General features: G+C 39.6%; 1 protein-coding gene across 4 annotated transcripts in view; it reads left to right on the top strand.

Annotated features, from left to right (window-relative positions):
- The window catches only part of tmem245 (transmembrane protein 245), a 124789-nt gene that overhangs the window by 44200 nt on the left and 66815 nt on the right, over positions 1–13774 (top strand). For 3 of the 4 annotated variants that reach the window (XM_073054291.1, XM_073054289.1, XM_073054292.1), the window contains 2 exons: positions 6611–6780; positions 12974–12997. In XM_073054291.1, the coding sequence (XP_072910392.1) occupies positions 6611–6780; positions 12974–12997 (194 nt within the window). The remainder of the gene's footprint in view (positions 1–6610; positions 6781–12973; positions 12998–13774) is intronic. The other variant, XM_073054290.1, reaches the window with a different exon arrangement.

Here is a 13774-nt window from a genome sequence, read left to right as displayed (position 1 = left end):
AAAATTGAGCACTCAACTGTACTTACTACTATGCACAGAATGGCAAAATTCCAGAGCTGAAAAAGATGGTTCTTTCCATAACCAGTATCTTAAATTGCCCTAACCCCTCCAGCAGTGTTTTCAGGCAACAAGTGTGAAATACTCCAGATCCTGTTTTACACCAAGGTCATTAGCACTCATTCAAATACTACTTTTTCATAACCCTTGCTCCTCATATTTTTAATGTCACATTTGTTGCAGGATTCATTTCACCTTAGCTTTGAGTCCATGTTTTTCCTACTTTTCCTAGATGGTTTCTCTGATTAAATGTGGTCAATAAGACCCATTTCTTGCTCCCAGTATGCTACAGGTCCCTGTGCTAATGGACATTGTAGCTTGATCTCTCTGACTCTTGTCAAATTGCCCTTCTTTCACATCACCAGACTTTTTAAATACATTACTCCATCCCAAGTTGGTCAGCACTATTCCAAACAGAAACTTTTCCCTTTGTTCTTGTGGACATTATCAGCTCACTCTTATCAGTGATTGACTATATTCAAGGATTGGTACTACAGATTTACAATATAATATCTATCTGTTTTCTTGAGATATATTTTCAGCATATTTTTCCTTTTTGTTTTGTGCTCGCATAAATCTCCTAGCCATAGTTAGGCTGAGAATCAAGGACTTGTTTGGAAAAAAGAATCTGGTATGTGCACAGAATGTTTCGTTCAGGGGAATGATTACAGTGAGATCATTGTCTCACTGCTGGTGACATTGGTTGCAACAGGAATGCTGGCTTTACTATTTAAAGTAAAGGATTTTCTATAGTCTCTTTTTGATTTTCTGATTTTGTTCTTTAGTCCTTTCCACCTATTACCTTCCAGTTTCTCACTTCATCCCCATCCTCCACCCACCTCACCTGGTTTCACTTATCATTTGCCAGCTTGTACTTTTTCCCCTCCCAGCCCCTCAACTTCTTATTCTGGCTTCTTCCCCCTTCAGTTCAAAACATTGACTGTTTAATCTCTTCCATACACGCTGCCGTAGATTGGCCAGGTTTCACATCCTTCGAGGAATGTAGAAATGATGACTGTGTTATACCTCCGGATCTTGGTGATCCCTGTGTAGATCATGATTGATGAAAATGTGCTGCAGCATTTCCTTTAAGTAACTACTCTGTGCTGAAGGATCCTGTGACAAATGTCAGAATGAATTTTGGCTCTGAGATGGGTAGCTAGTGAGGTAACAGAAATGGAGTCAAAGAATAATAGAGCAAGTTGTCGATCTAAGCTAATCTCATTTGACTGTTTGGCCCATATCCCTCTAAACTTTTCCTATCCCTGTATCTGTCCACGTGTCTTTTCAGTGTCGTTACTATGCCTGCCTCAACTACATCCTCTAGTAGCTTGTACCATGTACACACAGATCCACTAAGTGAAGAGTTGCTACTCAAGTCTCTTTTACATCTTTTTCCTCTTGCCATAAACCTGTGCCATCTAGTTTTTGATTATCTTTCTCTGGGGGGGGGGGGGGAACTGTTTGCATTTACCTTTTCTGTGTTCCTCATGATTTTATACTCTTAAAAAGATCACCCCTCATCCTCTTAAGATCCAGGGAATACAGTCATAACCTACCCAACCTTCCCTATAAACTCAGGCCCTTGAGTTCTGGCAACATTCTCGTAAATCTCTTTGCAATCTTTCCTGCTTAATTATGTATTTCCTATATCAAGATAGCCAACAAAGTACACAATACTCGAGGTACAATCTTACCAACATCTTGTACAGCTGCAATGTAAATCAACTCCTATGGAGTCATAGAGCACTACAGCACAGAAACAGGCATGTCCCCCCATCTAGTCTGCCAGCCTGTTCTTCTACTCTGTTCCATCTACCTTCACTTGAACCATAGCTGTCGATACCTTTCACATCTATGTACATCTCCAAATTTCTCTTCAATGTTACAATTGAACATTCATCTACTACTTCCACCGGCAGCTCACTTCTGACTCGCTCCACCCTCAGAGTGAAGGAGTTCCCTCCATCCCAGATTACCCTTAAATATTTCACCTTTTACCACAAACCTATGACCTCTAGTTCTAGACTCACCCAACCTAAGAGGGAAAAGCCTGCAGGCATTCACTCTCAGTATACACAGTGCCCTAACTGAAGGTCAGCGTGCCAAACACTGCCTTCGCAACCCTGTGATGCCATTTTCAAGGAGCTGTGTACTTGTATTCATAGGTCCCTCTGTCCTAGAACATTCTGTAAGGCTCGATTGTTCATTGTAAAAGTTCTACCCTGATTTGACTTCCTAAAATGCAACCCTCACATTTATTTGAATTGACTGTCATTTGCCATTACTTGGCCCACTTTACGTAGCTGATCAAGATTCACCCTGTAATTTTTGATTAATTCCTTTGCTGTCTATGATGTCACCTATTTTTGTGTCACGAGCAAACTTACTAACCATTGTTGTCCATTCCCATCCAAATAGTTTGTATAAATGACAAATAACAATGGGCTTAGTACTGATCCCTGTGGCACACCATTAAACATAAGCCTCTGGTATGGAAATCGGCCTTCCACTATCACCATCTGCTTCTTACCATCAAGCCAATTGTATATCAAATTTGCTAGCTCTCCTGGACCCCTATGTGATGTAACCTTCAAGACTAGCCTACCATGGGGACCTTGACAAAGGCTTTGCTAATGTCCATACAGTTATATACATCACTCTGCCTTTACAATCCTTCATGTCTAATGCTCTCCAAAGTCTCAGCAACTCTCAGCAGTGATTTGAGGTTGGCCTGAGACAGCCTTGTTGAGGACTTTGTTTTGTTTGATGTTGAGAAAAAATTTGAGGCTTTGCTAACCTGTGCAAAAACGATATTGAATGGATTGAAAGCCGTTATCATTGTGCATGTGTCATGGGTATTCTGAAGAGGGCAAACATGTCTGGTCTGAAGATGAAGAACATGATTGAAGAAGTGATATGACCTTGTTTAATCTTAGTTGGAATAAAAAACTGGCCCATCTGCTGCAGCATATTACAGACAACAGTATGGTCCACTAATCATGAAGAAGTCTTTGGACCTTAATTTATTTGGTGTGAAGCTATTCAGAAGACCATCACAGTCATTGCAAATAAGTAAAAGTGCAATAGATCCAAGAAGATTGAGGTTATTGCTAATAAACATGGTGTGTCCCCTTTCCAAGTTGCAGTCAAAGTTTCTTTTCTAAGGAAACACTTCAAACCAAAGATGAGCTAACTTTCCTTTAGGAAAGCATAGCTGGATGGAAGGATACTTAGAACACTATGCCATGTATCAGTACAAAAACCATCCCTCAATGCTCTGAAAGAGAACCTCTTGCTAACCATCTGACCCACCCCATTGTCATTTTCCTTGAACTGAGACTCATCATCAAATCAGAGAAAAATAACTGGCACAGAATCTGGTATAAAGAGAAAATTCAAGCATTCTTGAGAAAAGCCAACATTGTTACAATCTTTAAAAAAGGAACTAAATCGGACTACAGAAGTTGTTGTGGCCTTTTTTATTCTCTCCTTTTTGTCATGCACCCCGTGACCAGGTTAAGAACCAGCAGAAATGAAAAACACCTTGAAGTTTGGTATTACCATAAACTATTAGTGTTTATTAGTAAACTAAGCAGTACAGTACTATAAAATGCAAGTATATGAAACAGGTTAGCATTGATATATACAGAAGTGTGGAAATAGGAACCAAAACCATGCTCTTTCAGAGCAAGGGGTAAATGGATACAGTCTTACGATATGATGCAGAGTTCAGTTCAGTTTGAGGCAGTTGTTGGAGAGAGAGAGAGAGGTGATGCCGTTGCCGTCGATCTTCCCGTTGTCTTCCTGTAGTGGTCACCGACTATGACCATACCACTTACGACCATTCTTCAGTGGTGGACCTGTCACCCAGGCAAGGGTGGACACACAAACAGTTCCCCACCGGTCGCACCTTTACTCACTGCAAGCCACTGATTTCCCCGAATTGATCCTCCAAAAACCCCACCTTCACGTGGGTGCACCAAGCTCGTTCAGTGTCCCATGGTGTGTCTGCCTGTGTCTCAGCAGACCTGCTTTTTATCTCCACATGCTGGACACCGGCTGTCCGTCAACCAGCTCATCCCAGCTGTCTCTGCAGGAATCTTAACAAGCAGGCAAAGTGTCCTTGGAGAAAAGTTAAACAATCAGCCGAGGAACCATAACATTAAATCTTGTCTCTCTCTCTCTCTCTTTCACATCTGCGCCGGACACCTCCCCCCCTCTCTCTCAATAGCAGCACAGTTCATAGGGTCAATTCTGGACCCCATCACGAACTCAGTTTGCACATCACATTTTTTATAGCAGGAAAATTCCTATTTCTATATTTGTGAACTAATGGCCCATCCTTGCTTAAAAGAAATCATGCCAGAATCTCATTGCAGATTGTGATTAGCTACTGGACAAGGGTGTGATCTTCAATGTCAGCCAAATCCAGGATATGTATTTGAACAAAGTCACAACTTGTGTAGCGATATTAAGAAGGTCTTTAAGTCAAAATAGAAATCTGAAATAAAAGCGGGAAATGGTGAAAGTCGGTCATTTGGCATCTTTGCAGAGAGGATGACGATTTCAGTCAGTTGTTCTTTTGCAATGTTTCCATCATTTTCTATTTTAATTTCATTTTTGGTCTCCCCTTCCTGTTTACATTCTTGAATAAATTATCACATCTAAATCTGTGCTCATCTGCACATATTAAAATCACTCCTGCCAAATCTCAATATTTACTGGCATTAAAAAAGCCCTATCAAAAGACATTCTCTATAATTTCAATTGCCAAGCATTCTCTTTCTTGTGTCTGCATCCTTTAGTCTAACTAACTGCACCATTCTCTTCCTATGCCTCTCTACCAGCTAAACATGATTTCCCTCTTTTTTAAAAAGTTTTAGCAATCTGTATTTTAGGATGTTTATCTTTTATTGGTTTTGGACTCATTACTCTTGAGTCTGCTAAGTATGTTTGTATTCCTGTGTCTCATCAACATACCATGTCTTGTCAACATCATTTCTGACCGAGTCAGATGAATATATGAATGCTGATAACATTTAGATCTACTTCTGCTCAAATGGTTTATTTAACATACAGTCCTAGATGTTCTGTATTTACGTAGTAAAAAGTCCATGATTACTTTATCCTGGTCCTGAACTGCTGTTTCAGATTTAGCCAAATTGATTTCTGATTGCTATTAAGTCATAGATGTATTTCAATGTGAATACAGCCTACTTCTATTTTCAGAACACATTAACCTTCTCTATCTAGTCATAACCTATCTGTTAATCTATCAACTTCTTGTCATCTATAGGGTCAGTGGTTCTATGTTTTTGTTGTAACCATCCATCACTCTTCCACTGTAAAAATCAGCTCACTTGAAGGTTTATCTCTCAAGTCCCTTATGGATTTATGATTAAAACAGTCATGTGTTTAACTCATTTTATAGGGTCATTCTTCCGCTTGCTCAGAAACTGTGGTCAGCTCTTAAGAACTTTGTATTCTCATTATTTGGACATTTTTGTGCCTACCATTTTGATAAATGTATCTGTGAAGTATCCTTGGATGTATTTCTATTTTTAAAGTTCCATTGAAAGTGTTTTAAGATGTACAGTGGATTCCAGTTAATTGGGACACATCGGAACCCATACACTTTGGTCCAGCTAAGCAGCTGACCCTATATTAGCCAAAGTTTTGTGGAAATAGGAAAAAGGCATAACAAAGACAAACTGCTGTTTAACTGAGTAAAAATTATGCTTTTAAATGAAATACAGAACAAATTAGAACACAACTGATATTACTACAGTATTATAAAACTGTGTATGAGTTCTAATAGTTATCAATGGAAGAATTCATCAATACAGTGTTCTTTTGTTTGACTTGAAAGAACAAAATCAGCACAGACACTTAGTGCAGATAATGGACTTCCTTCATTGCCTTCCTGCATAAAGTCAAAATAAAAAACAAATAATCAAAAAATCACTGCTTTATCCATCAGTATCCAACAGCCCAAGTGGAGGAAATAACACTAACACATGTAACTGATGTTGTTTAAAAACTATTTACTCCTTATGTCTAATGGCCATTTCTGGTGCTTCCAAGCCCGAATGCCTGAAGCCACAGTGAGCAAAACAGATCTGAATTGTCTTACTGCTAATTCTCACCAACTATCAGTGACAAAAATCACTGTTATTTGAACACAAACACACACAACTGACACTACTTAAAAATTCTTTGCCATAAGCATGGTGTAGTGCCTAACGGTCTCACAAATTACACTCGTTAGAAACCGTTCAGCAACAGTCTTCTGCCCCAATTAGGCAGTATAGTGGCCCAAATAAACAAAGGGAATCCCAGCTATCTTAGCAACTTAGATTTTTTTCTTTTAGAGTTGACCCAAATAAACGGCTGCTCAATTAACCGATGGCCCAATTAACGAGAATCCACCTGTAATATGATGGAAGTAGAGGTCTAGTTAAGCATTATAAAAGCTGCCATTGTTGGATATTTTCCTATTCAATGTGTTGCAATATGTTTATGAAGTATTCTTAATTTGTTTTGATGACAGTTTGGGGGCTTAAGAAATTGGTCCTACGTTTTGGATTAATAAACTTTGCAGAGAGACACATTAGTAGTTATTGGAAGATTCTATCGGCCTTTGTTAAAGACAGACAAGATGCTCTAGCTCCAGGACCCATACGAGGACTTGGAAGAATTGTTATAAAAGCTGACAGTAAGGTACAGTTTACTGAACATATTATTCTAACAAGACTATTTTAGATTGTCTCCTTCTTTGCCTGGCTGACCAGTAATAGGGAGGCTGCTTCTGTTACTGCTCTTGATGAAACCACTTATTGAAGCACAAGAAATAAGTTCCTGATAACCTAGACTACCTGCAGGCAATGTTAATCATGATTAAATAGTTCAAAATTAGATTATTTTAAAAATAAATGATCTCCAGAAAAACAATAATTAAATTATATATGCACATTTCAGATCTAGCTTTAGTTCAGCATTTGCTTCCCATTTTTATCTTTATTGTCTGTTGAAGAAATTGATGCTTAGCTGTTAAATTTTACCTGGAAAAAAATTAACATCACAATTAATTTTGAGGTTAATTCTTAAATCTACTTTCTTGTGCCTTACAAAATGAGTCTAATGCATTGAAGCATTTAGGATTGTTCATATTGTTCCAGCCAAAGTACCTTAACATAGTCAATGAAATAATAATTTTAACAACTTAAGTATTTGCCACCGATTTCTCTTTCCAACTTATTCAAAATCTCTAATAGGAGGCACTTCAAATTTGTAGATAAGACAGTTTAACCATTCACATAACATTTTTGCACATGTGTGTATTCTAAGTTTAGTACATGTCTGTATGTTGGATCTTTCTGTATTTTCTGTTTAATATTAACCTAAATATCCAAAAAAAAACGAAACATTATGCTTTCACCTTGATTCATCCCAAAAGTTGCAGTTTTTCGGTTATCTTGAAGAGCAGTCCATCACTTTGATACTTACATACTGATTGCCGTCATCACTTGATAAAAATAATTATATGGAAACTAGACTTTTTATTTTTTAAACTTGTGCTCACTCCCTCAGTTTCAGGTTTACTTCATCATGGCAAATTTTCTAGCTTCACCTTATAGCCTCCTTTGTTGTAAGGTGAACAAACTTCTGATCTTTAATCTCTGCACAGTACTTACGTGCCTTAAACTGAGTGTTTCCTTAGTTGCTGTTTTCTGTCCTGTTACCAGAATGTGGATACCTTTATTGTAATGCACCACCCACTCATCCCTATTCTTAGTCACTTGTCTCAAGCTGTGTATTGCATTTATTTTGCTTATGAATATATATTTCAAATTAGGCTATTTTGCCCATAAGTCAGCTTTGCCATTCAATAATCACTGATTTATTTTCCCTCTCAACCCCATTCTCCTGCCTTCTCCCCAAAACCATGGGTCATAGGAGCAGAATTGGGCCATTTCAGCCCATTGAGTCTGCTCCATCATTTCATCATGGCTGATTCCAGATCTCACTCAACTCCATACATCTGCCTTCTCGCCATATCCTTTGATGCCTTGATCGATCCGCCTTAAATATACACACGGACTTGGCCTCCACTGCAGTCTGTGGCAGAGCATTTCACAGATTTACTGATCTCTGGCCAAAAAATATCCCTCCTTACCTCTGTTCTAAAGAGTTGCCCCTCAATTTTGAGGCTGTGCCCTCTAGTTCTTGATACCCCCACCATAGGAAACATTCTCTCCACATCTACCCTATCTAGTCCTTTAACATTCAGTAAATTTCGATGAGATCCCCCTGCATTCTTCTAAATTCCAGTGAGTACAGGCTCAAAGCTGCCAAACGCTCCTCATATGTTAACCCCATCATTCCCAAATCATCCTTGTGACCCTTCTCTTGACTCTGATGATAACATATCCTTTCTGAGATATGGGGCCCAAAATTGTTGACAATACTCCAAGAGCAGCCTGACTAGTGTCTTATAAAGGCTCAGCATTACCTCCTTGCTTTTATGTTCTGTTCCCCTTGAAATAAATACCAACATTGCATTTGCCTTCTTTACCACAGACTCAACCTATAAATTAAGCTTCTGGCAGTTTTGCACGATGACTCCTACGTTCCTCTGCACCTCTGATTTTTGAATCTTCTCCCATGTAGATAATGGCCCGTACTATTGTTCCTTTCACAAAAATGTATTATCATATATTACCCAATGCTATATTCCATTTGCCACATTTTTGTCTATTTTTCTAATTTGTCTAAGTCGTACTACAATCACCATGCTTCCTCAGCACTACCTACCCCTCCGTGTATCTTCATATCATCTGCAAACTTTGCCACAAAGCCCTCAATTCCATTATCTAAATCATTGACAATGTGAAAAGCAGCAGTCCCAATACTGACCCCTGAGGAACACCACTAGTCATAGGCAGCCAACCAGAAAAGGCCCCTTTTATTCCCACTCACTGCTCCCTTGCCTGATAGCCATTCCGCTATCCATGCCAGTATCTTCCTTGTAACACCACAGGATTTTATCTTGCTAAGCAGCCTCATGTGTGGCACCTTATCAAACGCCTTGTGAAAATCCAAGTAAGTGGCATCCACTTTCTCTCCTATGTCCATCCTTCTTGTTACTTCCTCAAAGAACTCTTAACAGATTTGTCAAGCAAGGTTTCCCTTTACAAGAACCATGCTGACTTCGATTTATTTTATCATTAGTCTCCAAATACTTTGAAACCTCATCCTTAATAATAGACTGCAGCACTTTCACAACCACTGAGGCTAGGCTAAATAGTCTATAATTTCTTTTTTTTTTTTGGCCTCCTTCCCTTCTTAAAGCATGGAGTGATATTTGCAATCTTCCAGTCCTCTGGGACCATGCCAGAGTCAAGTGATTCTTGAAAGATCATGTCCATTGCATCTATTCTCTCTTCAGCAACCTCTCTCAGGACTCTGGGATGTAGTCCATCTGGCTCAGCTAATTTACCCACCTTAAGAACCTTGAATTTGCATATCACTTTTTCTTTTGTAATAGCAATGGCATTCACTCTTGCTCCCTGACACTCATGGACTTCTGGCACGCTGTTAGTGTCTTCCACAGTGAAGACACTGTATCCATTACCCATTATGTTCATCTGCTATTCCTTTGTCCCCTATTACCACCTCACCAACATCATATTCCAGAGGTCCAGTATCAACTCTCACCTCCCTTTTACTCTTTATATAACTGAAATCTTTTTGTATCCTGCTTTATATTATTGGCTAGTCTACCCTCATATTTCATCTCTTCCTTTCTTATAGCTTTTTTAGTTGCCTTTTGTTGGATTTTAAAGTTTCCCAATCATCTGAATTCCTACTCAGTTTTGCTACCTTATATGCTCTTTCCTTGGATTTTTTGCAGCCATTTGAGGGACATATCTGTCCTGCGCCTTGTGAACTATTCCCAGAAACTTCAGCCACACCTGCTCTGTGATCATCCCCACCGGTATCCTCCTTCAATCCACTTGGGCAAGCTCCTCCCTCATACCTCTGTAATTCCCCTTTTTTTCCCATTGCAATACTAATACATGTGAGTTGTGCTTTTCCCTCTCAAAGTGCACTATGAATTCAAACGTATTATGATCACTGCCTCCTAAGGGTTCCTTTACATTAAGTTCCCTAATAAGATCTAGGTTATTACACAATTCCCAATCTAAGATAACCTTTTCCCAAAGTAGGTTCAAGCACAAGCTGCTCTAAAAAGCCATCTCATGGGCATTCAACAAATTCCCTTGCTTGCGATCTGACACCAACCTGATTTTCCCAATCTTCTTGCATATTGAAGTCACTCATTACAATTGTATCATTACCCTTAATAGGCATTGTATCATGCCTTTTCCAGCTCCCTTTTGCAATCTCAACCCCACATCTTGGCTACTATTTGGACGCCTATGTATGATTCCATAATTTTTTTTTTTACCCTTGCCGTTTCTTAACTCCACACACAAAGATTCAATATTTTCTGACCCTGTGTCACCTTTCTAAAGATGTAATTCCATCTCTTACCAACAGAACCACACCACCGCCTATACATTCCTGCTTGTCCTCTTCAATACAAAGTATATCCTTTGATGTTAAGCTCCCAACTATGGCCTTCTTTCCACCACAACTCAGTGATGCCCACAATGTCATACCAGCCAATCTCTAATTGTGCCACGAGTTCGTCAGCTTTGTTCCAAATGCTATACATATTTAAATACAGCACATTCAGTCCTGCATTCTTCACTGTTTTGAATTTTGCCTCTGTTGTACAATTCAACTCTTAGCTCTGTCTGCATTTAACCCAATTAGTGGCTTGTCTTCCTTACATTCATGTTACACCCAAAATCTACTTGTAAACCTGCTGACTCATCCCCTGACATAGTAGTTTAAACCACTCCCAACAGCTCTAGTAAATCTGCCCACAAGAATATTGTCCCCCTCAGATTTAAGTGCAAGCGCAGCCCATCCTTCGGTACAGGTCCCACTTGCCCCGAAGAGGTCCCAATTATCCAGAAATCTGAATTCCTGCCCCCTGCTCCAATTATTTGCCACCTCATTCTCTTCCTATCCTCACTGTTACGTGGCACAGGTAGCAATCCCAAGATTACTACCCTTGAGGTCCTGCTTCTCTGCTTCCTTCCTAACTCTTTTTTCATGACCACCTCCCTTTTTCTTCCTATGTCGTTGGTATCTATATGTCCTACAGCTTCTGGCTGGATATTGTGGATGTGTCCAGAAACATCTCAGAGCCTGGCACCTGGGAGGCAAGCTACCATCTGTGTTTCCTTTTTGCGTCCACTGAATCGCCTGTCTGTCCCCATGATTATATAGTCCCCTTTTACTGCTGCCATCCTCTTCAATTCCCTACCCTTCTGAGTCACAGGGCCTGACTCAGTGCCAGAGGCACGGTCACTATAGGTCATTCCCCCCTAAGAGTACTCAAAACGGAGTACTTATTGTTGAGGGGGACAGCCACAGGGGTGCTCTCCACTATCTGATGTTCCCCCTTCCCTCTCCTGACCTATTTATCTGTCTTCTGTAGCATTGGGCTAATTACCTCCCTGTAGCTTCTGTCTATCACTGCCTGACTTTCCCTAACAAGCCAAAGGTCATTGAGCTGCAGCTCCAGTTCCCTAACACAGTCTCTGAGGAATTGCATCTCGATGCGCCAGATGCTGGGAATCTGCTGGACTAAAATAATAGATAGGGATGGGGGTAAGGGGGGGCAGGGGTATCAACGGATGTCTGTGAGTTGGATGTTCATCCTACCTGCCGGCATGAACATCCAACTCACAGACCTCCGTTGATACCCCTGCCCTCCCCCTTACCCCCATCCCTATCTATTATTTTAGTCTGGTTCTCTTTCTCTCTCTTTTTTCTCCCCTCACTATAATCTCCCCCCAGCCCTACCTTTCTTTCTCTTTTATTTCCCATAATTCTCCACCTTCCCCCTAGCCCATTTCCCTCCAGCCTATCACTTCCTAGCTCTCTACTTTATCCCTCCCCCCACTTCTTATCCCCCCTCGACCATCCCATGTTACTTCACTCCTGATGAAGGGTTTCGGCCCGAAATGTCGTCACTACTTCCTCCCATAGATGCTGTCTGGCCTGCTGAGTTCTGCCAGCATTTTGTGTTTTTATTTATTTCCAGCATCTGCAGATTCACTCGTGTTGTTAACCAATAGTCCAAGATAACATCTTCACCAACCATACAAAGAGGCTGTAGGCTGAAAAAAGCCTGGAAAGAACAGGCAACTTTGATTGAAAAGTTCCTTATACATACTGTACATTCTCAAGATTGGGATTTCCACAACTTTGTCTAGGTCTGTTTGAAACTGATTAGCAGGGATCGTCAACAACATTGTTACTACTAGGATAGTAGAAAACAAACTGTGTGCAACAATTCCTCTCTTCACATCTCAGAAAAAAATTATTCTTTGGTTACTCATGCTAAATGGGCGCAAGAGTGTTACCCAGAGGTTGAACTCGTGGCTCTGCATAAGAAGATTAAGTGGTGACTTGAACCAGAAACATTCACACTCATTTAGTACCAATCACCACAGGTTATCACTTCTCCCATTTGTTCCTTTCAAAGTATTTCATCTTGTAAAAACTTCTTGATAATTTCACCTAACAGATACTCAGCTTACAGGCTTGAAGTTCTCCCTGGTTGTCTCTGTGCACAGTTTAGTTTGATGTTATGTGAACTGTTTGCCAATGCTGAGTTAATGCTCCTTTCTGCAATGATCCAACAAAAAAAAATGTTTGTGCAGGTTGAATAGGTAAGATTTTCATTGGCTTTTGACCTAAACTGCCTTTATTACGTTTTATTGTGAATTTTTTTCATCAGTAACTCTCCAATTTGTTCTTCTTCCAAAAGCTGTGGCATTGGCTTAATAAGCAGGTAACTAGTAGGCTGCTGTTTCAGATTCAACGCTTGCTGCTTCAATCTGTTCGCTCATTAATTTAAGCATGGATTGCGTAGTTTTAAGATTTTAATGGACTCAATTACTTTTTCATTGTTAGCAGCAAGGTTTCCAATTTCTTTTGTTAATTATCTTGATTTAAACCATGGGAGGGTAGGTTTTAATATATGTACTTCTACCAACAAAACATTGTAGATGCTGAAATTAATTTTAAAGCAAAATATTTACACCCAGAATTACTCCAAGACTTTGGCTGGCACACTTGTGTTCATGAATTTTTTCCAGCCTTGTGCTGAACGGTTTAAAAATATGTTTCTGTTAAGCCACCAATATTTTATGTTGGATAATTGTTTGAACATGGGTCAGATGATTCAGGTCAGGTGAATCCTATAGCACTTCCAGAAAATTGTCTTGCTACTAAAGAACCAGTTGCTCACAGGAGGACATATATTAACAAACTAACTTTAAACCCTAACTGTTAAATGCATATCAGCTGTAAATTCTTCAACTTTCATCATAATGTATTTTTTAAAAACTGTTCTATTTTGAATAGTCCTGATTCAGTGGTTTATTTGAAAAGAAAAATAACAGCTGCTTTGCTAGGGAGGTGGATTTGATGTTTTCATCTACTACAGATTTTTACTTTTACTTTCTGCTTGCATTGCTGACGTGCATGAATGTTCCACATTTTTTAACTGGTAATTGTTGATGTTTGTCCCTTACATTCTAGCAGCCTTAAATGGTGATGGTTTGCT

This window comes from Hemitrygon akajei, chromosome 8, assembly GCF_048418815.1.
Source record: "Hemitrygon akajei chromosome 8, sHemAka1.3, whole genome shotgun sequence".
NCBI classification, from domain to species: domain Eukaryota; kingdom Metazoa; phylum Chordata; class Chondrichthyes; order Myliobatiformes; family Dasyatidae; genus Hemitrygon; species Hemitrygon akajei.
The sequence above is the reverse complement of the archived record's forward strand: the minus strand, read 5'-3'. Positions and strand labels throughout refer to the sequence as shown.